This window comes from Chanodichthys erythropterus, chromosome 18 (assembly GCF_024489055.1).
Source record: "Chanodichthys erythropterus isolate Z2021 chromosome 18, ASM2448905v1, whole genome shotgun sequence".
Classification (NCBI taxonomy): domain Eukaryota; kingdom Metazoa; phylum Chordata; class Actinopteri; order Cypriniformes; family Xenocyprididae; genus Chanodichthys; species Chanodichthys erythropterus.
Window position 1 is genome coordinate 22,304,196 of NC_090238.1, and position 27,074 is coordinate 22,331,269.

Below are 27,074 nucleotides of genomic sequence, written 5' to 3' on the forward strand. Positions count from 1 at the left end.
GGGAACTCGTATTTTCCTACTAGGAGCTTAAAATAATGTCCAATTTCCAGTGTAAAGGCAATAAATTACAATAATTTCCTACAAGGAATCTCGTATTTTCCTACTAGGAGTTTCCTTGTAGGAAATACGATTTAAGAGGCAGTTCATGTCCAATTTCAAGATTAAAGGCAATAAATTATAACAATTCCCAGTAGGAATCTTCTATTGTCGTAGTAGGAAACTTGTATTTTTCTTGACGTTCCAGGAATGTTTTTATAAGGTTTTATAATGTTCCTCAAACATTCTTTCAACTTAATTTTGATCTAAAATTCAACATTGTAGGAACTTTGATCTGTAACATACCAAGAACATGAAAATGTCCAGATTCCTTAATGTTAGTAGAATGTTATTTAAAGGTTAATATGATGTTCCTCAAACGTTCTTTCAACCTAATTTTGATCTAAAATTCAACATTCTAAGAATGTTGATCTTTAACATTCCAAGAACATAAATTGTCCAGTTTCCTTAATGTTAGTAGAATGTTATTTAAAGGTTAGTATGATGTTCCTGAAACATTATGTCAATTATTCAAACACCTGCCTTGAACAAGCACTGAAAGAAGGAGAAATAAAAACACAAACTAACTTTCTTCAGCTACAGTCTTAGATGAACTGAAGATAAAAGACATTAAATCTCTGAAGATCTGATTAAACAACTCCACAAACATCATTACCAGCTTCACTTATTACTAACTAGACTGGCTTTATTTCTGTCACACATATACTGAAGTTCTTATTGAGAATTAACAGAAGTTTAGATGTTTGTTATTTTTTTTTTTTTTTTTGAGGTCACCATCATGGTGATTGGTGGTTGCTTTATTTGAGCTCTTGACCCTTGACTGTTCTAAACTTGTCTCCTTGTCAGCAGTTGCATGTGTTTTCAAAAAGCATTTCTGCGTTGATAAAGGTGTTCAATGTGTTTGTTCTAATAACTTACAAGTGACTGTATCAAAGTGTTTGCTAATTTAAGAAATTTAAATATTGTATCAAGCTCTGGGAACATAAAAAACGTCCAGCTTTTTTGACGTTCCAGGAAAGTTTTTATAAGGTATAATATTCCTCAAACATTCTTTCAACTTTATTTTGATCTAAAATTCAACATTCTTGGAACGTTGATCTGTATCATTCCAAGAACATGAAAATGTCCAGTTTCCTTAATGTTAGTAGAATGTTATTTAAAGGTTAGTATGATGTTCCTGGAACATTCTTTCAATCATTTAAACACCTGCTGTAAACAAGCACTGAAAGGAGAAATAAAAACACAAACTAACTTTCTTCAGCTACAGTCTTAGATGAACTGAAGATAAAAGACATTAAATCTCTGAAGATCTGATTAAACAACTCCACAAACAGCATTACCAGCTTCACTTACTACTAATCAGACTGGCTTTATTTCTGTCACACATATACTGAAGTTCTTATTGAGAATTAACAGAAATTTAGATTTTTTTTTTTTTTTTTCTATAATTGCAAATTTAAGAAATTGAAATATTGTATCAATCTCAACCAATATGAAAAACATCATTTGCAGCACTGTCATTGATAACTTTTTAAAACATTGTTTTGTGTCGTTCATACATTCACAGACATCAACATTCGGCATATGAAACACAACAATGGTGACATGCTTCATGCCAGCATACAAAGCACATTCATGGTTCCCAGCATGCATTGCGACATGAATAAATTAAGCAACTAATTTTTTTTTATTGTCACCATTGTTGAGGATTGTATGAGGAGTGCTGATGTCTAAGTGTGTCATTTTTAATTTCAGTTATGGATTGGCTGATGCCACATATTTATTACAGTAGGCCCTAATAAGGCCTGCTTTGATTTTGCATGTTGGCATAGTTTGCATTTATATGTACAAAAGGGCTGAATGCCATGTCTCTTCTTTTACCTAATATGTTGGTAGAATGCTTGTGACTCCAATGCCACCATTGGCTGTGCCCCACCTCTGCTGAGTAGGCAAAGCAGGCCTCTTGTGGTGTATGGTGGTGGAATATGCATTTTCTTTTTTAATAACTAAAATGGCTGAATGCATGGCCTGATGGTTGGTATGATTATGGTTGCCACTAGCTGATGTTACACTATAACATCTGGGCAGGTCTACTAGGGCAGGTCCTCTGGGCCTCCCATATAGCATGTTGGAGTTCAGTTATGTACTCCTCTCACTCTGAGAGTAAAAAAGTGCTTTTACCGAGAACTCGTCTGAGTGGTTGACCTCTCAGGGTGAGCTTTTGTAGTAAAACCTTACTGAGGTTTGGTTTTGATTACATCAGCCTCCTTGAGTCTGGGTTTTTACTCTAGTTGAGCTAAATAGCTACCTAGCCAGCTAACAGAATTTTGTTATAAGAATGTTCTCTAAATATTTAATGTTGGTTCTGAAAACGTCCAGTTTTTTTGACGTTCCAGGAACGTTTTTATAAGGTATAATGTTCCTCAAACGTTCTTTCAACTTAATTTTGATCTAAAATTCAACATTGTAGGAACATTGATCTGTAACATTTCAAGAACATAAATTGTCAGATGTTTTTTTTTGAGGTCACCATCATAGAGATTGGTGGTTGCTTTAGCTGAGCTCTTGACCCCTGGTGTTTACAACATTGCTTCATTATCAGCAATCACATGTTTTCAGAAAACATTTCTGCATTGATAAAACAGATCAAAATATCTGTTTTAGTAACAGACAAATGACTCCGTTAAAGTGGTTTAATCAACTGCTTTATAATAGTTGTCTTTACTTTTGGTATTGGAGTGTTATGTGAATAGGAAATAATACACTGAAATGTGTACTAAAATACAGATTAATTCTGGAAAAGTAGCAATTCAATTTTATAAAGAATTATTTGGAAAAAAAAATCCTTTTTTCTTTAAAAAAAAAAAAAAAGATTCATTTTGAAAAGAATCAATTCTTTTAGAAAAAAAATCATTTGGAAAAGAATCGATTCATTTTTTAAATACGATTTTTCACGGTTTGAGAGAGAGATTGTCCAATTTCCAGAAATAAAAGGCAATAAATTACAATCATTTCCTAATTGGAATCGCGTATTTACCTACTAAAAATTTTCCTACTAGGAAATCTTAGTTTCTTAATAGTATGTATGCTTTGAGAGGGAATTCATGTCTAATTTCCTAGTAGGAAAATACGAGTTTCCAACTAGGAAAATACGAATTTCCTAGTAGGGAAATACGAGTTTCAGATTAGGAAAATACGAGATTCCCAGTAGGAAAATACGAGTTTCCAACTAGGAAAAATATGAAATTCCTAGTAGGAAAATACGAGTTTCCAACTAGGAAAAATATGAAATTCCTAGTAGGAAATTACGAGTTTCCAAATAGGAAAATACGATGGTAAACTCGTATTTTCCTATTTGGAAACTTGTAATTTCCTAATAATTAGTAGGAAATAATTAGGAATAATTAGTAGGAAATTACGAGTTTCCAAATAGGAAAATACGAGTTTACCAGTAGGAAAATACGAGTTTCCAACTAGGAAAATACAAATTTCCTAGTAGGAAAATACGAGTTTCCGATTAGGAAAATACGAGTTTCCGATTAGGAAAATACGAGATTACCAGTAGGAAAATACGAGTTTCCAACTAGGAAAATACAATAAAATAGTTTCCAACTAGGAAAATACAAGTTTCTAAATAAAAAACGAGATTCCCAGTAGAAAAATACCAGTTTCCAACTAGTAAAATACAAGATTCCCAGTAGAAAAATACGAGTTTCCAACTAGGAAAATACAAGTTTCCTAGTAGGAAAAATACGAGATTCCCAGGAGGAAAATACCAGATTCCTAGTAGGAAATTGTAATTTATTGCCTTTACAATGGAAAGTAGGAAATATGATTTGATTAATGTCCAACTTACAGAATAAAGGCAATAAATTACAATAATTTTCTACTAGGAAACTAGTATTTTCCTAGTTGGAAACTTTTATTTTTCTTGTAGGAAATATGATTGGAGAGGGAATTCATGGCCATTTTTTTTTTTTTTTTAAAGACAATAGATTACAATCATTTCCTACTAGCAATCTCATTCTCCTACTAGGAAATTTGTATTTTTCTACTAAGAACTATTTAATGCTCATATTTCATTTTCAGGACAAAGAAATGCCCAACAGTTCTCTGAAAAGGTCTTTATTTTTGGTATCATGGTTGACGTTGTATCATCTGAGCAGCCAGGCACAGCTCGTACAAGACTGCATAAAATGTCAGCACTACAGCAGCGAAGTCTTTCTTTTGTCTCACCTTGCAACCACACTTGACAATGTACATTTAAAAGACAATTTAGTGCTTGACCACTAATTAACAGCATCAATGAGACATTGCAGACATTTAATTGGCAGAATAAATGAACAAGAACATCTAGAATTTGAAATAGAAAATATACCTCTCATGGTGTTAATATACTGTAATGTTTTGGTTATATTGATATTATACTGATATTGACAATATTACTTTACTACTGTATAGGACTACTACTAGAGGTGATAGTGTTCTTGATATGTTATTTTAGTGACAAATTACAAAACTTTCCTACTAGCAATCTTGTATTTTCCTACTAGGAAATTTGAGTTTCCTTCTACTAAATATGATTTAAGAGGCAGTTCATGTCCAATTTCCAGAGAAAAGGCAATAAATTACAACAATTTTCTATTAGGAAACTCATATTTTCCTATTTGTGAAGTCGTATTTTCCTACTAGGAGTTTCCTTGTAGGAAATACGATTTAAGAGGCAGTTCATGTCCAATTTCAAGAGTAAAGGCAATAAATTATAACAATTCCCAGTAGGAACCTTCTATTGTCCTAGAAGGAATCTCTTATTTTCCTAGTGGGAAACTCTTATTTTCCTACTAGGAAATATAAGTTTCCATGTAGGAAATATGATTTAAGGGGGAGTTCGTGTCCAATTTCCAGAGAAAAGGCAACAAATTACAGTAACTTCCTACTAGGAAACCGATATTTTCCTACTAGGAAATCAGATTTTTCACGATTTCAGAGAGAGATTGTCCAATTTCCAGAAATAAAAGGCAATAAATTACAATAATTTCCTACTTGGAATCGCGTATTTACCTACTAAAAATTTTCCTACTAGAAAATCTTAGTTTCTTAATAGTATGTATGCTTTGAGAGGGATTTCATGACCAATTTCCTAGTAGGAAAATACAAATTTCCTAGTAGGAAAATACGAGTTTCAGATTAGGAAAATACGAGATTCCCAGTAGGAAAATACGAGTATCCAACTAGTAAAAATATGAAATTCCTAGTAGGAAATTACGGGTTTCCAAATAGGAAAATACGAGTTTACCAGTAGGAAAATACGAGTTTCCAACTAGGAAAATACGAGATTCCCAGTAGGAAAATACGAATATCCAACTAGGAAAAATATGAAATTACCAGTAGGAAAATACGAGTTTCCAACTAGGAAAATACGAGATTCCCAGTAGGAAATTACGAGTTTCAAAATAGGAAAATACGAGTTTACCAGTAGGAAATTACGAGTTTCCAACTAGGAAAATACAAGAAAATAGTTTCCAACTAGGAAAATACAAGTTTCTAAATAAAATACAAGATTCTCAGTAGAAAAATACGAGTTTCCAACTAGGAAAATACAAGTTTCCTAGTAGGAAAAATACGAGATTCCCAGGAGGAAAATACCAGATTCCTAGTAGGAAATTGTAATTTATTGCCTTTACAATGGAAAGTAGGAAATATGATTTGATGTCCAACTTACAGAATAAAGGCAATAAATTACAATAATTTTCTACTAGGAAACTAGTATTTTCCTAGTTGGAAACTTTAATTTTTCTTGTAGGAAATACGATTGGAGAGGGAATTCATGGAATTCATAGCAATCTCATATTTTTTTCTACTAGGAAATCGAAATTTATCTGTAGGAAATGCGATTTGAGAGGGAGTTCATGTCCAATTTTTTCAGAGTAAAGGCAATGAATTTTCCTACTAGGAAACTCATTCTCCTACTAGGAAATTTGTATTTTCCTACTAGGAACTTGCAATAATTTAATGCTCGCATGTCATTTTCAGGACAATGAGATGCACAACAGTTCTCTGAAAAGGTCTTTATTTTTGGTATCATGGTTAACGTTGTATCATCTGAGCAGCCAGGCACAGCTCGTACAAGACTGCATAAAATGTCAGCACTACAGCAGCGAAGTCTTTCTTTTGTCTCACCTTGCAACCACACTTGACAATGTACATTTAAAAGACAATTTAGTGCTTGACCACTAATTAACAGCATCAATGAGACATTGCAGACATTTAATTGGCAGAATAAATGAACAAGAACATCTTATAATTTGAAATAGAAAATATACCTCTCATGGTGTTAATATACTGTAATGTTTTGGTTATATTGATATTATATTGATATTGACAATATTACTTTACTACTGTATAGGACTACTACTAGAGGTGCTAGTGTTCTTGATATGTTATTTTAGTGACAAATTACAAAACTTTCCTACTAGCAATCTTGTATTTTCCTACTAGGAAATTTGAGTTTCCTTCTAGTAAATATGATTTAAGAGGCAGTTCATGTCCAATTTCCAGAGAAAAGGCAATAAATTACAATAATTTTCTACTAGGAAACTCATATTTTCCTAGTTGGGAACTCGTATTTTCCTATTAGGAGTTTCCTTCTAGTTAATACGATTTAAGAGGCAGTTCATGTCCAATTACCAGAGAAAAGGCAATAAATTTTAACAATTCCCAGTAGGAAACTCGTAGTTTCCTATTTGTGAAGTCGTATTTTCCTACTAGGAGTTTCCTTGTAGGAAATACGATTTAAGAGGCAGTTCATGTCCAATTTCAAGAGTAAAGGCAATAAATTATAACAATTCCCAGTAGGAACCTTCTATTGTCCTAGTAGGAATCTCTTATTTTCCTAGTGGGAAACTCTTATTTTCCTACTAGGAAATATAAGTTTCCATGTAGGAAATATGATTTAAGGGGGAGTTCATGTCCAATTTCCAGAGAAAAGGCAACAAATTACAGTAACTTCCTACTAGGAAACCGATATTTTCCTACTAAGAAATCAGATTTTTCACGATTTGAGAGAGAGATTGTCCAATTTCCAGAAATAAAAGGGAATAAATTACAATAATTTCCTACTTGGAATCGCGTATTTACCTACTAAAAATTTTCCTACTAGGAAATCTTAGTTTCTTAATAGTATGTGTGCTTTGAGAGGGATTTCATGACCAATTTCCTAGTAGGAAAATACGAGTTTCCAACTAGGAAAACACAAATTTCCTAATAGGAAAATACGAGTTTCCGATTAGGAAAATACAAGATTCCCAGTAGGAAAATACGAGTTTCCAACTAGGAAAAATGCGAAATTCCTAGTAGGAAATTACGAATTTCCAAATAGGAAAATACGAGTTTACCAGTAGAAAAATACGAGTTTCCAACTAGTAAAATACAAGATTCCCAGTAGAAAAATACGAGTTTCCAACTAGGAAAATACAAGTTTCCTAGTAGGAAAAATACGAGATTCCCAGGAGGAAAATACCAGATTCCTAGTAGGAAATTGTAATTTATTGCCTTTACAATGGAAAGTAGGAAATATGATTTGATGTCCAACTTACAGAATAAAGGCAATAAATTACAATAATTTTCAACTAGGAAACTAGTATTTTCCTAGTTGGAAACTTTAATTTTTCTTGTAGGAAATACGATTGGAGAGGGAATTCATTCAAAATAAGAGAAAATAGTTTCCTAGTAGGAAAAATATGAAATTCCTAGTAGGAAATTAGGAGTTTCCAACTAGAAAAATACAAGATTCCTAGTTTTCAACTAGGAAAATACAAGTTTCTAAATAAAATATGAGATTCCCAGTAGAAAAATACGAGTTTCCAAATAGTAAAATACAAGATTCCCAGTAGAAAAATACGAGTTTCCAACTAGGAAAATACGAGTTTCCTAGTAGGAAAAATATGAGATTCCCAGATTCCTAGTAGGAAAATGTAATTTATTGCCTATACAATGTAAGTAGGAAATATGATTTGAGAGGGAGATAATGTCCAACTTACAGAATAAAGGCAATAAATTACAATAATTTTTTTACTAGGAAACTAGTATTTTCCTAGTTGGAAACTTATTTTTCTTGTAGGAAATACGATTGGAGAGGGAATTCATGGAATTCATAGCAATCTCATATTTTCCTACTAGGAAATCGAAATTTATCTGTAGGAAATGCGATTTGAGAGGGAGTTCATGTCCAATTTTTTCAGAGTAAAGGCAATGAACTTTCCTACTAGGAATCTCATTCTCCTACTAGGAAATTTGTATTTTCCTACTAGGAACTTGCAATAATTTAATGCTCGCATTTCATTTTCAGGACAATGAGATGCACAACAGTTCTCTGAAAAGGTCTTTATTTTTGGTATCATGGTTAACGTTGTATCATCTGAGCAGCCAGGCACAGCTCGTACAAGACTGCATAAAATGTCAGCACTACAGCAGCGAAGTCTTTCTTTTGTCTCACCTTGCAACCAAACTTGACAATGTACATTTAAAATAAACATACATTAACAGAAGACAATTTAGTGCTTGACCACTAATTAACAGCATCAATGAGACATTGCAGACATTTAATTGGCAGAATAAATGAACAAGAACATCTAGAATTTGAAATAGAAAATATACCCCTCATGGTGTTAATATACTGTAATGTTTTGGTTATATTGATTTTAGCACAATATTATTTTAAGGCTTCCTTGTAAAGAATGCCCTTCTTTAATTACAGGACTACTGTACATGAATAACATAGTTTTTATCCTAATAACACTCTAGACACTAGAGACACCAGGCCCTTTATTTGTGACACGTTAAATGTGCACAGGCATTGTAGGATAGCACATCCTCTAGAGGTGCTAGTGTTCTTGATATGTTATTTTAGTGACAGTTGGGAAAAGAAATCAAAGCCTGCTGAGTTAAGCAGATTACTGACGAGATGGTGATGATGATGCATTTATTTAGGCTGCTGACTGGATGGTTTCCAGGTCTTGGGGCTTCTGGGAAGGATTTGAGTATGGCATATTTAAAAAAAAAAACAAACAAAACATGATTCTCATTCTCTTTCCTCCTATGCATTTCTCTATATCATGGCTCTTCGTGTAAAGAGTCCACAGCCTCCAACAGGTGGAGGGCAAGGCTATACTGGGCGTGGTTTTCGGGGAGCATCTCGATGACTTTGTTGATCAGTCTACCGCTCTGAGACAGAGGAACTGAAGGACAGCGCAGCTCACTGGGGTCCTAAAAACATACAAACCATGATACAGGTGAGTGTAAGATGGTAAGAGATTGGCGAACTGTGCAGCCCGTGTATTCTTACCATAGCCTTCAGCCAGGTGCAGAGGGTGGGTGGCAGACGGGCCAGCAGCTCCATGTTGGGTTTAGTCTGTGACTGGGAGTGGAGTAGGGAGAAAGAGAGTCTCTGACCAGTCAACACCAGAAGCTGAGAGCCCAAAACATCCTTGTCCTGCACCTCCATCATCACCTGAGAGATTACGAAAAATATTGGAAAAAAATGACAAGAAAGAAAGAAGAAAAATGACAAAAATATAAATTATATATAAATTATATATTATATATATATATATATATATATATATATACACAGAAAAAAAGAGGATAAAGAATAGAGAGAAAATTACAAAAAAAAGAGAAAAAAAGAGAAAAATAAGAAAAAAAGGAGAAAATAAAGAAAAAGAAAAATTATAAATATAAATTAAGAACAGAAAAACAAAAGTAAGATAAAGAAAAAGATCATTATCATATATATTATATATATATATTTTACTCCTGTATAAATTTACAATGTGTGTGTGTGCGTGTGTGCACGATACCTCCTCTGCCCGCAGGTCCAGGCCCTGGTTGTAGAGCTCACAAACGAGGTGTCTGCGCAGTATGTCAGAATTGACTTGCAGTAGAGATGAGAGCTCCATACACACGGACGGCCACATGTCTTCAGCACCGCTGTGTTTCACACCGTTCTCCTCAGCTTCAGCTAGAACCTTTACCCAGCCTGTTAACACGTTCATCAGAAACTGCACACACAATAATACAGAACATCAACTTTGGTTTCAGAGGTGAACTATAAACATCTTACGACCTGTCATCCAAGAATCTTTTTTAGTTAATATGTGGTCAACATTTCACTGTCACTATACAAGATGCATGTTAGACAGAATACAAAATAAAACTTTTAATATTTATTTTGGTTGGAGGCATTCTTGTTGTAAGCAGTTCTGACTCACTTCTTGTCTCATAGCCACAAGGTTGGGGTCCATATCTCCACTGGGCAGCAACTGAATGGATGCCAAATCTCTAAAAAACGCATTCTTTCCCTGTTGATGACAATAAAAAAAGACAACATGAATTAAAAGCAAAAGAACCTGCGGTCGGCGTGAAGCGGAAATTGTGATAATCTTTTTTTCTTTGGAGTGATGTATATCGGAGTGAAATGGCATATCGAACGAGAAAAAAAATGTAGGGAAAGACTTGCTAATTAGCTTTTCAAGATTTTGCTAATTGCTGCGATTTCATGCGAGTGACAGACTGCTGGAGGCGACGGATTATTGTTCAGTCCTTATGTTGGTGAGCATGTCATCAGAGAACAGATGTGGTTGCAGAAGGGAAGGGAAGTTATAGTGATGTGCACGGATAAATCATTTATAAAAAAAAAAAAAAAAAAAACCCTGCAACATTCAAAAAAAATAAATGACAGATACATAGTTGAGTGTGACAGGAAATTATTGGGACGGTGAATGTTGCAAGTCTTACGAGTCAAACCTGTGCCACCCACATCACTTCATCATGACTGAAGTTTTGGTAAGGTGTGCATGTAAAAATGCATAACATAATAGTGGTTTTGTTGTCCTTTGTTTTTACCTTGCTGTCGAACAGACTGAGCGGTTTCAGGCGCAGAGAGAAGGTCAATGCAGCATGTAGCAGTGACGCTAACACACAGTGATGCTGAACGAGAGGATAGTGGACGGATCTCTGATCCAGAGCTAACTCCACAATAGACACTGGACCCTCAGCGCCGCCCCACACTTCCTCCACACACACATCTGGAGCAGACACTTCCTCCACCCCTGAATCCGCCTGAGAGAGAAAATAATTTTAGAATATATTTCACACTTTTATTTCAATCCATAAAGTGCCAACCATTATAGAAAAAGCCACAATAACTTAAGGCATGCTTCCGCGCATGCATCCACTGTTTGATCAGTCCTTACTCTGGAGAAAAAAGGAAAGGAAGGAAGAAAAGAGGAAGATGAGACCTCCATCAGAGCCTGCAGTAACTGCACGGAGGACCCCAAGAAACTCCTCATGGCTGCGTCTCCCATTCCGACATCCTAAACACACACACACTCACGTTAATTCAAATGAAACACATCTAAATTGAATTCATTCTTTGTGTCTTCTCTTACCCGTCTGCACAGCCGGTCTTTAGGTGCCTTTCCCACCTAGATCAACACATGCAAAGTCAATTATTTCATCTTAATCACAGCACACAGAGATAGAGTACACAGACACACAAACCTTCTCCATTAGGAAGGCAGCAGCTGAGAACCGCTTGACTATGAAGGTCTGCCACATCATAGCAGAGACACCTGGGGGAAGAGCATAGTTGAGAGAGAGAGAGTTATCCTTCTGTTGCGGCAACTTCCTATTCATATTGATTAGCCAACAGAAACCAGCTATTATTATTGACTCTTACCTAACTGAATGTGAGGACTGGAGATCATCTTCAAAAACTCCACTGACCACTCTAAGTACTGCCCCACCTAAACAGAAAGAGAGAGATGAAGTGTCCTCTGTGATTGGCTGATATTTCTTCAGTATTACTAAACAGCCAAATACAGTTAGTTCACTGCTACATTAACAATTTTTAGTAGTTTTAGAAGTTTTTGGAAACTAATAAAGGCAATTATTTCACTAAATTAATATCAATTAACGAAAAACACAAAAATAAGAACTGGTTATTGGTTCCCAACCCTATTATAAGAAAGCTTTAAAGTCTTTACCTCTGGGTCTTTGTTCCACTGAACCACATTTTCCCAGCTACAGTGCGCAAACAGAACATCAGGAGACAGAGAGCTTGGGAACCGCTGACACACATACTCCAGCAGCTCTGAGACAACACACACACATGCTTTAGTCAAACACAAAACACACACACAGATGGTTAAAAGAAACTCTTATAAATAGAAACCACCATAGAACCATTTTAATTGATCTAACATCTAAGTCATATGATCAAGAATCTCCACGGTTACCCTCCAGTTTCTCTTCCCTGCCTTGCTGAAAGGGCTGTTCCGTGGGCTCATTCTCTCCCCTCCGTTGAAGAATATTCCTCAAGAGATCTGGAGACACACCCTGTCTGAAGATATATTTTGAAACACAGTCTGCTACACCACCTAGAAGACAAAACCAAAAATATTAAAACACTATAAATTACTTGTTTGTCTTTTACCTGGTATGAAAGCATTTTACTCCAGGGTCACAGTTGTGCTGCTTAACATTTTAGTGGAAAACGTGTTTTTTTTTGTTTTTTTTTTTACACAATTCTTCGATAAAGTTCAAAAGAACAGCATTAAAGGTGCTAAAGAGGTTCTTTTTGTCGACTGAGTTTTTGAAATGAGCGCATGGGTAAGAACAACCCCCCTCCTTTACAGCTCATTTAGAGGGAACGCCTCTCAAAACTCGTGCACGAGTATCGGATGAGTGTTTACCACCGGCATTCACTGTGTTATTAAGCCGGGCACACATTTAACGACTAGCTAAAACATTCTGACTATGCTCATCATACAGCGATTGTTTCCTGCTCCTGAAGCAGATTTATATACTTTCACATGGAATTTGAACACCGACTGTATTCTCAAACTGAACGCAACTGGCTCTGACTGGACGCGTTTGAGCGCGATCAGTCATAAGTATCAATTTACATTCATAATCGGCCTTACACTTAAAGCCGTGCACACACTTAATGGATTCATTATGTCGGACTCACCGCAGTTAACTCATAATCTGCAGTTGTTACTCCTGTCTCCTGACAAAAACATTGCATGCGGCGCCTGTGGAGTGTGGAAAGTTACTGGAGCGTGCAGACGCATGTCTCTCACATGGATCGTCATGGCAGTGATTGACAAGCCAGAGGGCAAATCCGAGCACGTCTCTCACATGGATTGTCATGGCAGTGATTGACAAGCCAGAGGGCCAATCGGTTGGCTGATGTTTTTAAGGCCCTACCTCGTGCACAGATGATGTATATTAATATTATTACTTTCAGTGCACCTAATAAATAGTATTTTATCAGTTAGTAAAGACAGTTTCAAGTAATATTGCAAAAATGTATAAAACAAAACATCCTTTTTAGCACCTTTAATTTTAAAATAGAAATCTTTTGTAGCATGATATCTTCACTGTCACTTTTGATTAATTTATGGCATCCTTGCTGAATAAAACTATTAATTACTTAAAAATCTAACTGACCCCAAACTTTGGAATGTGCATGTGTGTTTTATGCACCTCTGCCACTCTCTAATAGTGCTTTGACTGAGCAGCGTGTAACAGCGCCCCCTGTAGAGCCCTGAGGAGACGGCAGACAAAGAAGCGTCTGCAGAGCAAGAACATCCTCCAGCTGCTTTATACACACCACCCACTGCTCCAACTCCAGAGAAACACACTCCCACCCCTCCTGAAACTGCAGAGAAAGAGAGTGTTACACACACAATGCACCAATTCTACTGATACAGAAAAAAAGACACACACACAGGCACCTTGCTCTCTGCCAGCTTGGTGATGGCATTCTTGGCTACACGATGAGCAACTAGAGCAGCCAGTAGTGCGGAGGCCGCGCTTTCAGACTGAACACATGCTGTGCGGACCTGCTGCCACCAGGGTGAGACACACTGGCCATCCCATGACTCATCTACTGCTCCTGATGTACACACATTTGAAATATTAATATACATGATATGAAAATATAGAGGACACAAGGTCAGTCTCTCCTACAGATGATGTTAAAAACCTTTCATGGAGCTGAGGGTAGACAGCAATGTGTGCAGGTGTGAAACGGCGTCTGGGCACTTCAGTACTTCTTTCTCTTTGTTCAGCCAAACTGACAAGAGCAAAGACTGCCAGGTAGAGAGGGAAAGAAACAATGTGAAATCAAAAGGAGAGATTTTCATAAAAAGCAAAAAAATAAATTCTTTTTACATCACTTTATTTTACCAATAGCTGCTGAGGGCTGATGCCACTTTCCTGCAGAGTCTCACACACTCTCTGTAAAGGACTCTGTCCAGACAGACAACCCCAGAAAAGGAAACTACCTGAAGGCATACAAAGTCACACATCAATTAATCGCTTATATAATAAATGAGTGATGCACCAATATTACAATTCTGAAGATACAGATAATTATTTTTATGATATGGCTGAGAACCTTTTTATGGCCATTATTAATATTACACTGTATAATATTTGGTCTAAATACATAAAAAAAAAAAAAAAAAAAAAAAATTAAAACAAAAAAAATTAAAACTCAAACCAATTATTTTAAATGCTACAAGGGAATTTAGGCAGTACAAAAATGGATATTCATTTTGAGATTTGCCAAAGAAAACTTTTGGTTATTTTTGTGTTCACTGGTGTTTTTAAAGATTAACATTAAGTAAATATTAGGGTAAATCAACCAATATATGAAAAAATCTGTAATATCAGACAATATAACTGATATCATATGGTACCTACACATTGTGTACCCCTAAATGAATACTTACACAAAATGTAAAACAAACATTTATGACACTTAAAGTCCCCCTGCTGTCAATAATTGTATCCCTTATTCCCTTAAAATGACATATTTTGGTAGTTTTTTTATTTTCCTGTGAAAATAATTTCTTCATGCCTAAAAATAGATTGAATGTAACACTACTCCCTTGTTTCATTTAATATACATGGATCAACTCGGAGTACTTCATCCAGCCTACGGTCTCGTGGACTTAACAGGCACGTGCACACGGCAGCCATTGTCCATTGTTCACAAGACCGAAAGTGCAATTGAAGTGTGCCTAAGATAATCTGAACATCATAGAAAGCCCTGACTCACATGTTGACGGGATACTTCATGTTTGAGACGGTAGGAATTGTCGGTAGGAACTGTCTTTAATACACTGCAGTTTTAAGGAGAAAATACTCAGCAATGGTGTTGACTGATGAATTTGCATAAGGTTTGTCTTAAACCATGTTACAAACACCACTTAAGACATATAAACAACACTAAAAACTTGATTTTCAGCACAGGGGTCTTTAAAACATTAAAAAAATGCACAAAAATAAATGCATAGCAGGGAGTGTTTTACCCAGTTGAGTCCAGTCGGTATCGGGTTGTTTAATCACTCTGAGCTCTCCATTCACCCATTCCAACTGAGACAGAAATGTTCGGACTGGCAGTGGCCCACTAGAGTCTTGAGCAAATGAGACGCAGGGCCGAGAGTTCATCTCTGTGTATCGTTGCAGGACTGGGCCAACACGAGCAAGATCCTCCTCAATACCAGAAAACGACGGCTGTACAGAGAGCAGAAGCCTTTAGTTCAAATCTTGGTGTGACAATGATACATTAGTTTAGGTTAACTGTATAGTGTTTGTTAGAGTTGTCAAAAGTACCGACATCGGTACCTAGTAAATTTGAAAAATCTGACGCTTTGAGTGCTGTTGAGCGGATTCGAAACACCTCCGATTGCCCATTGTGTTGATGCGCTCATCGGATATCTGTGATTGGCTTCAATGATCAATGCTTCAAAAACGTTGTAAACAGTTATCAATGACGCTCTTCATCTTGCGCTTACTTTGAAAGCAGGCATCTATCACGTACCAGTCCGCAGACAGACATCTGCTTTCAAATGTTCCCACTCCCACTTTCAAAGTCAAACACTTCCGTGTGCTTTCAAACGCTCCTGTGCGCTGATCATTGTAGCCAATCACAGACATATCTGATGAGCAGGTCAACACAATGGCCAATCAGAGATGTTTATGAATCCGCTAAAAAGCGCTCAAAGCGTCACATTTTTAAAATTTCAGTACCGATTGGTACCGAAGTTGGTACTTTTGACAACTGTAGTGTCTGTGTGCATGTGTTACTGACATGTTCTGGCTCAGTGGGTGATGTATCTGGTGTGTGCAGTAATTGAACATCTGTATAGAGCTGGAGAAGTTTGAGCTGAGATGAACAAAACTGCAGCAGAGACTCATCCACTGCTTCAGGATCTAATACAAAAACATATGAAAAAAAGTGTTTAAAAATGAAAAATACACAATGGCCAGTTAGGATTGTGGGAATTACCTTGTTCTTTCAGGCTAGCCAATAATGCACGAGTAACGTGGGTCAAACAGGACACTGGTGCATTCTTATTGGACAGCAGTGACTCCAGGGCCTGTCAATCAATAAGATATTTTATTAAAGAATTTATAAACATATTTAAAGTGTGTATGTTAGTATGTGTGTTTTACTAACCTGTTTCTTAATAGCTGGATGTTTAATGTCCAGTAAAACACTTTGTGCTTCACTCTCAAGCAGAGCTGTCAAAGGTCAACTCAAACATGTGAACACAGTGCAATAGAACTAAAACACAAGTCAGATTGAAGTTCTCTCATGAATATTAATGAGGTATATCTGACCTGGCTCCACCTCCCTGGCCCTCAGTAGAGTGGTAAGTCTCCTCAGCAAGTGCATGTCTTTAGCACGCTCACTCTTCTTATCACTGACCAAAACACAGAACAGAGACATCTGTGCTCACCTGCATTATGTGGGGTTTTTTGTTCATGAATATTTATGTATGAGCGTGTACCTGAGTGCCAGGTGGAATGGTATGGTGATAGCTCTCAAGGCTCCATTAACCTGGTCAAACAGACACACCTGCTGTGTGTGTATTTGCCAGCCCTGACTGGTTACACTATTCACACCCATTAACCTGTGACCTGCGTACAGCAGTCTGAAAGAGAGAGTCATGAATGAATATGCATTATCGAATTGTAGCAATGTTTTTTAGTTTTTTGCCCGAGTGTGTACCTGCAATTTTTGCCTACAGTAAAAGCCCCTACTCGTGGTCCATGCTGAGTTCCCCACACCTCTAAAATGCCCCTACGTGGGGCATAAATCACCAGAAACTGGGCGTGCCGGCGGGGCATGGAGGGAGATGTGGCTACCTCTCTCTCCCCAGGAGCCTCTGACACCTGCACCCACCCGAGCTGAGCGTCACGATAGCCTACACACATAATACAGACAATAAGAAAAATATTATTGTTTATATACACTACAGTTTAAAAGACATATTATTATATAACGGTTAAAATAACGGTTTAAAGTTTTTATACGTTTTAAAATGTAATTTATTCCTCTTATGGCATAGCTGAATTTTCAGAAGCCATTACTTTCATTTTCACATGATCTTTCAGAAATCATTTGGTGCCCAAGAAACATTTCTTATTAAGAAATTGTGCTGCTTAATATAAAACTTTGTTCAGGATTCTTTGAAGAATAGCAAGTTCAAAAGAGCAGCATTTATTTGAAACAGAAATCTTATGTAAAATTATAAATGTATTTACTGTCACTTTTTGACAGTTACACACATTTAAAAACATTTCTTTAAAAAAAAAAATTACCTCAAAAACAGTGAACAGTAGTGTATATATATATATATATATACACACACACACACACACACACACACACACACACACACACACACACACACACACACACACACACACACACACACACACACACACACAGTGGGTACGGAAAGTATTCAGACCCCCTTAAATTTTTCACTCTTTGTTATATTGCAGCCATTTGCTAAAATCATTTAAGTTCATTTTTTTCCCTCATTAATGTACACATAGCACCCAACATTTACAGAAAAACACAGAATTATTGACATTTTTGCAGATTTATTAAAGAAAAACTGAAATATCGCATGGTCTTAAGTATTCAGACCCTTTGCTGTGACACTCATATATTTAACTCAGGTGCTGTCCATTTCTTCTGATCATCCTTGAGATGGTTCTACACCTTCATTTGAGTCCAGCTGTGTTTGATTATACTGAATGGACTTGATTAGGAAAGCCACACACCTGTCTATATAAGACCTTACAGCTCACAGTGCATGTCAGAGCAAATGAGAATCATGAGGTCAAAGGAACTGCCTGAAGAGCTCAGAGGCAGAATTGTGGCAAGGCACAGATCTGGCCAAGGTTACAAAAAAAATTCTGCTGCACCTAAGGTTCCTAAGAGCACCATGGCCTCCATAATCCTTAAATGGAAGACGTTTGGGACGACCAGAGCCCTTTCTAGAGCTGGCCGTCCGGCCAAACTGAGCTATCGGGGGAGAAGAGCCTTGGTGATAGAGGTAAAGAAGAACCCAAAGATCACTGTGGCTGAGCTCCAGAGATGCAGTCGGGAGATGGGAGAAAGTTGTAGAAAGTCAACCATCACTGCAGCCCTCCACCAATCAGGGCTTTATGGCAGAGTGGAAGACGGAAGCCTCTCCTCAGTGCAAGACACATGAAAGCCTGCATGGAGTTTGCCAAGATGGTGAGAAATAAGATTCTCTGATGAGTCTGATGAGACCAAAATAGAACTTTTTGGCCTTAATTCTATGCGGTATGTGTGGAGAAAACCAGGCACTGCTCATCACCTGTCCAATACAGTCCCAACAGTGAAGCATGGTGGTGGCAGCATCATGGTGTGGGGGTGTTTTTCAGCTGCAGGGACAGGACGACTGGTTGCAATCGAGGGAAATATGAATGTGGCCATATACAGGGATATCCTGGACAAAAACCTTCTCCAGAGTGCTCAGGACCTCAGACTGGGCCGAAGGTTTACCTTTCAACAAGACAATGACCCTAAGCACACAACTAAAATAACGAAGGAGTGGCTTCACAACAACTCCGTGACTGTTCTTGAATGGCCCAGCCAGAGCCCTGACTTAAACCCAATTGAACATCTCTGGAGAGACCTAAAAATGGCTGTCCACCAACATTTACCATCCAACCTGACAGAAATGGAGAGGATCTGCAAGGAGGAATGGCAGAGGATCCCCAAATCCAGGTGTGAAAAACTTGTTGCATCTTTCCCAAAAAGACTCATGGCTGTATTAGATCAAAAGGGTGCTTCTACTAAATACTGAGCAAAGGGTCTGAATACTTAGGACCATGTGATATTTCAGTTTTTCTTTTTTAATAAATCTGCAAAAATGTCAACAATTCTGTGTTTTTCTGTCAATATGGGGTGCTGTGTGTGCATTAATGAGGAAAAAAAATGAACTTAAATGATTTTAGCAAATGGCTACAATATAACAAAGAGTGAAGAATTTAAGGGGGTCTGAATACTTTCCGTACCCACTGTGTATATATATACATTATTGCATATCACATTTTATAAATAATATTATAAATATAAATATTATATTTTATTTATTGTTTTTTTAGTTTTATTCATTTAAATAATTATATAATTAAAGTATATATTTAATAATTGTATTTAAAACAAATATAAATATTATTTTACAATAACAATCTTTTTCATTAATTATTTTAATGTTTTAAAGATTAAATTCACAGTTGAATGCTTTTAGTTTTTTCAAAACTAAAATATCATTTATTACAAAAAAGATAACTTTTAACTACACATTTTCATATGGACAAACAGTCCATACAGATACTGATTTGCTCAAATGTTTTTGAGTGCATTCGTTCACTAAAGAATTCACCACACTGATTCAAATCTTGTCACAAGATACTTGTGCAATTTAATAGGTTCATCAGATGCTTGTTCGCATATCAGACTACATTAGTTGCGCTACACTGCTCACCCTTCCACATCCTGATAGCGATGCCTCGTGCCACATCCAACAGCGTGACTCTGCCAAAGTCATCTGTGACTCCAGCCATAGTGTTACATGGAGAGAGACAGATAGACTCGCCATGTCGACGAGAATCTGGAAGACCAAACCTGATGAAAGCAAAAAAATAAAATTGTGCACTTAAATGAGTTAAATGTGGTGTGTATCAGTGTTTGGTAAGTTACTCTAAAAAAAAAAAAAAAAAGACCTCTAAAGGGAGAAGTTTAGATTAAAACATACATTTCGACATTAGACATAAAATTTTGGTGTTATATCCACTATTGTTTTATATAGAACTGTTAATAGTCTATACAGTCTATTACATCAGAAGAATTTAATTACAGAAAAATTAAGAGTAATGCTTTACTTTTTCAAAGGAAATGCATTACACCCAACACATGTGTGTATATGATTAAAAGAATTTAAAAAGCAACGTTGGAAGGCAGTGTGACTGCATACAGATTTACCTAACTGGAAGGGCTGTGGCCGGCTCCACCTTAGGCTTCTGTTTCTGCACTGACTCCTCTTCATTTTTAGTCTTCCATCCCAACCAACCACTATGGAGGAAGAAAAGAGAGACAGAGACCAAGAATGAGAAAACATGGCGTGAGCTTGAACAAAACAGGCCAGTGCTAATGAGAGCCAAGAGTAAAAAAAAAATAACCCAGACACACAGACCTGGCAGCACTGAACAGAGCTGATGTGAGTTTGCTGGCCACAGCCAGAGCCACATGGGACAGAAGAGGCTGAGAACTGCCCTGATATATGAGAGGAAAAATGGCCATAATCAACGAGAGCTAAAAATAAGCCACAAGCACCAAAAACAGACCAAGGAAAAGATGTGCGTGTTGCTGAGTTCGGAACCGCATACTACTCTTACCATTTCTGCCATAAAAAGATATGATAAAAGGTAGTACGAGGAGTATACTAGTATGCGGATCTGAATTCAGAATGTGTGTTTGTACCTCTATAGCGTAGTAAAACCCAGTATAGGGTCCTCCTCCCACTGCGATATACTGACTCATTGCAGGAGGGCTTCCTTTAACCGAAGCATGATATCCTCCAAGAATAGAAGCATTTTTCATCTGATCGAACACACTGAGAGTAGTAATACCTGAAAGAGACAGACATTACCTTACTACCAACTACCATTCAAAAGTTTGGGGTCAGCGAGAATGCATTAAATTGACTTCAAAAGTGACAGTAAAAAGATTTCTAATATTATAAAATGAGTTTATATTTCAAATATATGCAGGTTCTCTTTGAGATTTATATTCATCAAAGAATTTCCACAAAAATATTAAGCAGCACAACTCTTTTCAACATTGATAATGAGAAGAAATATTTCTTGAGCACCAAATCAGCATATTAGAATCAGCATACCCCAAAGTTTTGAAAAATAGTGTATACTAACAGTTTTTCTACTGTGCTGTAGCTTTCTGTTCAAAAAGGATAAAGAAGAAACTGTTAGAGAAATTAAATAAAAGAAATCTCTCTTACCGATGCTGGAATGGTCTGCAATTGTGTCCATATCTTGCAGGCTCCACTTCTTATAAGCCAGCGGCGGAGGCTGGATGACGTCACTTCCTGCTGCTGCCGCTAAAAGGCAAAGGGACAGATACAGGGAATAAAAGGGTTTAAAACAAATAACATAAAATAAAAAATAAAAATATATAAGGCACTACTGGTCACACTATAATCTGGCCAAAGCCTGATACACATTAATACACCAGCACTCTCTCTTTTACCTCTGGCAACCTGGTTTCGACAGGCACGTAAAGACTGGAAGAGACTGAAGCCATCGATGGTGACTAGGGCTGCTGGATACAAGATACTGAGCTCCTCATGCTGACAGAGAGACAGATATTTCAAAATCCAATCAGAACATCATCAGAGTAAGCTAAGGTGTCATGTCTAACCATGCTAAGAATTGCATAACAAGTGCTTTGTCCAGAACTGAATACATCAGTCAGTGTAAGAGGTATCAGTACCTGTTCCGTTACTCCAGGGTGACGTGGAATCTCATAGGTGCGACATTTGAGACACAGCACAGGATCTTCATGCAACAACTGGGCCAACAGAAGAACACCACTCTACAAACAAACACATAATGGATAAGACCAGTGGATTGTCGGCTCTGCTAATACTGGTCTGGTTTTGACTAAATATGACATATTAATGTTTATTATTAATGCATTAAAGAGTCCAATTCAGCTGGTGAGTTTATTGGTCAGAAAACGCCACAGTACCTCTGTGTAGAAACGGACATAACCTGAGCTGAATCCAACCACAATACAGGTCCAATCGGGTCGGCCGGTAGAACTTCTAAACACATAAACAGATAATGAGCACATGCATTACCGTTCAAAAGTTTGGGATGATAAGAGTTTTTTAAATGTTTTTGAAAGAAATCTCTAATGCTAAACAAGGTTGCATTTATTTTATCAAAAATATAGTAAAAATAGTAATATTGTGAAATATTATTACAATTTAAAACAACTGGGCTGGATTTCCCGAAAAAATCTTAACTCTACGTTGTTCTTAAATTATATCTTAAGCTGTACCTTAACGTTAATATGCATTTCCCGAAATGTTCTTAGTTAAGTATACCTTCTGTAAGTCATATTTTTGTAAGGTTGGTCTGGACCACTCTTAGCTATACCTTATCACTGTTGACAGTCAATATGAATTTGATTCTGAAGCTGTAATACACCCAGTGTTCGATTAGGATTATGGCAAAGAATAAAATGCAAAGATTCACTTCTAAATTCAAATGGGCTTTAGCACTGATCCAGAGACAGACACACGCTCTGTGCTTGTCATGTATCACAAATATTCGGTGTTTTTTACTTCATCAGGTTTATTTTAGGTTTCAGACATTTAAATACACATTTGAATTAATTAGGCTACTGCATAAAAAAGACATTTATAGTTTGTTAAAATCAAATTCCATTCAATGATGTCTACAGAAGCTGCAACAATAACCTTTAATTATATAATTTGAGGAAGTGTTAGATGTTAGATACACTTTGTGTGTGAAACAAAGTTTACTCTATTCTTCTCCCAGTTCACCGGCCACATACTTTTTTTTATGTATTTCAGGGAAGATTTCTTATATACGACAGCTCTGAATTGCCGTGCAAACTCATCGCCGTGAGTTTGCCATGCAAACTCATCGTGCAACAAAACACATTCACTTCCACATATTTTACAATCGGAATATATCATAAAATTCATGATATAGTTAACAAGTATGTGAATATTTTGAATAAAAAATGAAAAAACTATATAATTGCGATACCTACCTGTCTGTCAGCTGCATGACGCGTCTCCAAGGAATTAAAATTTTGTTCTTAATCTCATGCTGATGGGGGCTCCGCACCCCCAGAATATAGAAAAATTACAATATAGATTTAGTTTGCAATTTGGATTACTTTTATTACATCCCATGAGTCCTGATAAATGCAATTTCTACTTCTGAAGTGCTTCTTTTTATAAAGAACACGGATTTCTCACATAACGCAGTGAAGCAGCCCCTGTATAGAGTGAAATATCTATTCTCGAGCCATCGATATCAACCAATTCAGCACCGCTGCCATGAACCTGGTAACGTCGCACTTAAGAATATATACCTTAAGCAACCTCCTTAGGTATAGTTCGGGGAACACGCCTAGAAAAGGTGTATCTTCAGTTTAGGTCTACCTTTAGAGTCTTCGTAGCGCACTAAGAGACAACATTATCGGGAAATCCAGCCCTGATCTGTTTATACAGGAGTGTGTGTGTGACTGTGATGTTCTTACCTCTTCTGGCTGGCCAACGGAATACAGATAACACTACTGATACACTCTCTGTCAAAAGAAAAGAAAATTGAGAACAAATGAACAAAAATAAAAACATTATCTTTATTTCTTTTTGTTCTTCTGCTTCTTAGCATTCTATTTGTTACAATTCCTCTTATTATAAATAAAATATATTTTTATTAAATGTTTACAAACTCCTCTACTCGTAATATTACCCAATCCTTTGTTTTTGTCTTGTACTCATCCATTCTTTTTTGTGGGATTATATCCCTTTATGTTATTTCCCATAAAACCATCCAATCCTGACCCTCCCCTCTCCTCTTCCGTCTCTCACCCCTCTTCAATGCTCAGCGTTCCGCTCCAGGTCACAGTGAGGGTCATTTCCTCCTGCCCACTTTCAGCTGTCCGCCACTTAGCTGCCAATCAATCAATTCATAAATGAGTTATATCAATCAATAATCATATACCAATCAATAAAGAAAAGATTTATCAGTACTGTGTGTATGTGTGTGTACCAGAGAGAAATGCGGCTTTATGCTCTCGAGCAATGACCAGCAGATCTGAGCAGGGTGAGAGAGACAGCACACAGTCCTGCAGCCAGGGGGTGCTTTGCTGCTGCTCCTCCTCCTCAGTCTAAGGAGAAGAACACACAATGGCAATTTTGTGGCATTTTGTCAAGTAAATAATGACATAATTTTCTTTATTTTTAAATACAAACCTGAGCTCCATCCTCTTTACCGTCAGGATTCTCCCAGGAGCCCCAATCCGAGTCATCCCACGTTAACTCATTCTCTAGAAAGAGAGAAAATGATGTGCTGTAAATAACGAAAAATCTATTCACATTCAACAGTCGGCTTAATCTGGTCATTCAACCTCTGTGAGAGCTTACATATACCCAGTCTTAACCTTCTTCCCTCTATCTTTCATTCCCTGCATACTCATTTCTCCCTCACGTCACTACGTCACAAACCCACGTCATAAATGCAAAGTCCCTTCCTTTCCTTTTCTCCTCGTCTTTCTCTTCATGGATCATTCGTTCAATCACTGTCTCTAACGCAGTCATGTGTTTCAGGATCTTTCTGCAGGATGACTCATTCACCAAGGGCAAACACACCTCCCTTCCTCCTTTCCTCTCTGCAGGGAATGAATAAGTTATTCTGCATCACAGCCAGGCATTTTACTTTTAACATATTTTTTGTCTATTTCAAAATTCACCAACACACATTCCATTGACTTATCATTAGATCACTATAAAATCGGTATATTTTATATCCCCTAACTCTAAACCTAACTCTCACAGAAGTCTTTCTGCATTTATATATATATATATATATATATATATATATATATATATATATATATATATATATATATTACTAAAGACATTATTTATGTTAATCATGCTAATATGCTTTAATCGTTGTGGGGACATTGTGGTTCCCATTATGCAGGCAAAACGTAACCCAACACAAACAGTCTGTCATGACTGTGTTGTTCTGCATTTATCTGCATTTAACTGTACCAACACACCCGAACTGACACCCATAAATCATTGAACAACCGCAGTGCAGGAGAACCATCATTAAACTGGACTTCACATACACATACAGACTGACTCCAGCAGTACCTGCTTGTGCTTTCTCTTCCTCCGGGCCGGCTTTGTTGTGCTTGGGGAACAGAAACTCTCGCACCTGTCTGAGCTCCTGGACCCGACCGAACTCCAGCAGACAGCAGGACATGATTAGGGCGGAACAAACCGGACCCGAAACCTGCGGATTCTACGACATAAACCCACTCTTCGATACACCTACCGCCTCTTAATGTGTTTATGAGCCTGTCAGTGAAGTTTGTGAGGGTGTTGATTGTTTTTTGGACCCGAGCGGGTCAGAAAATCCAGCTGAGGTGTCAGTATGTTGTTGTGATGTGAGTTTGGGATGACACATCCACATCCGCTATAGACAAGCTAATCGCGCTGCTGCCCCCTGCTGACCTGGAGGACACGCACGGACACAATAGGCTATAATATAATATAATATAATATAATATAATATAATATAATATAATATAATATAATATAATATAATATAATATAATATAATATAATATAATATAATATAATATAATATAATATAATATAATATAATATAATATAATATAATATAATATAATAATGATGAGTGTAAGAGCAGAGAAGTGTTTTTATTTAAACTCTTAAAACAGTTTCTTTCCTCAGAGGTGAAGATAATAGATCCTTTCATTCAGGTATGCTGGTTATTTGTATATATATATATATATATATATTATAACGTTATATTATTATTATATTATATGAAATACAGGGAGACTATGGGTTAGTTGTCACACTTTATTTTTATTTATTATATTTATTTTTATTTATCGATACCACTAAGATTTTTAATGTTTTTAAAAGAAGTTTTGTCTGCTCACCAACGCTACATTTATTTAATTAAAAATACAGTAAAAAACAGTAATATTGTGAAATATTATTACAATTTAAAATAACTGTGTACTATTTAAATATATTTCACAAAGTAATTTATTCCTGTGATGCAAAGCTGAATTTTCAGCATCATTACTCCAGTCTTCAGTGTCACATGATCCTTCAGAAATCATTCTAATATGCTGATCTGCTGCTCAAGAAACATTTAATGTGTACAATTGTACAAAATATTTGTGTACAATATTTTTTTCAGGATTATTTGATGAATAGAAAGTTCAAAAGAACAGTGTTTATCTGAAATCTAATCTTTTGTAACATTATAAATGTCTTTACTGCCACTTTTGATTGATTTAATGCATCCTTACTGAATAAAAGTATTCATTTCTTTAATTTCTTTTCAAAAAAATAAAATAAAAATTCTTACTGACCCCAAACTTTTAAACGGTAGTGTATAATGCTACAGAAGCTTTGTATTTCAGATAAATGCTGTTCTTTTGAACTTTCTATTCATCAAGGAATCCTGAAAAAAAAAGTACACAACTGTTTTCAACATTGAAAATAATCATAAATGTTTCTTGAGCAGCAAATCAGCATATTAGAATGATTTCTGAAGGATCATGTGACACTGAAGACTGGAGTAATGATGCTGAAAATTCAGCTTTGCATCACAGGAATAAATTACTTTGTCAAATATATTAAATCAGAGAGTAGTTATTTTAAATTGTAATAATATTTCACAATATTACTGTTTTTTACTGTATTTTTAATTAAATAAATGTAGCCATGGTGAGCAGATGAAACTTCTTTTAACCCTTTGATGCACAACATGGGTCA

The 27,074-nt window shown here is 36.3% G+C and overlaps 1 protein-coding gene across 4 annotated transcripts; it reads right to left on the reverse strand.

Annotated features, from left to right (window-relative positions):
• Nucleotides 1-8,406: 8,406 nt before the first annotated feature.
• Nucleotides 8,407-25,718, reverse strand: rab3gap2 (RAB3 GTPase activating protein subunit 2 (non-catalytic)). Of its 4 annotated transcripts, none has more exons than XM_067367872.1 (35): nucleotides 25,407-25,718; nucleotides 24,498-24,571; nucleotides 24,295-24,412; nucleotides 24,114-24,195; nucleotides 23,780-23,827; nucleotides 22,229-22,304; nucleotides 21,971-22,072; nucleotides 21,728-21,827; nucleotides 21,480-21,578; nucleotides 20,945-21,093; nucleotides 20,658-20,737; nucleotides 20,447-20,536; nucleotides 19,950-20,089; nucleotides 17,147-17,342; nucleotides 16,926-17,069; nucleotides 16,756-16,838; nucleotides 16,592-16,656; nucleotides 16,421-16,511; nucleotides 16,223-16,344; nucleotides 15,441-15,645; nucleotides 14,311-14,408; nucleotides 14,108-14,213; nucleotides 13,857-14,017; nucleotides 13,606-13,780; nucleotides 12,354-12,494; nucleotides 12,102-12,208; nucleotides 11,795-11,861; nucleotides 11,617-11,687; nucleotides 11,505-11,540; nucleotides 11,355-11,429; nucleotides 10,960-11,175; nucleotides 10,326-10,415; nucleotides 9,915-10,115; nucleotides 9,401-9,565; nucleotides 8,407-9,321 (listed from the first exon to the last, which is right to left on the reverse strand). In XM_067367872.1, exons 1-35 carry the CDS (start codon nucleotides 25,516-25,518, stop codon nucleotides 9,169-9,171), a joined length of 4,038 nt encoding a protein of 1,345 aa, XP_067223973.1. In that variant the 5' UTR covers nucleotides 25,519-25,718; the 3' UTR covers nucleotides 8,407-9,168. The 4 variants fall into 4 exon arrangements, with proteins under 4 accessions (XP_067223973.1, XP_067223971.1, XP_067223972.1 ...); XM_067367870.1 differs by having other exon boundaries at nucleotides 11,310-11,429; XM_067367871.1 differs by having other exon boundaries at nucleotides 12,102-12,229.
• Nucleotides 25,719-27,074: the final 1,356 nt, after the last annotated feature.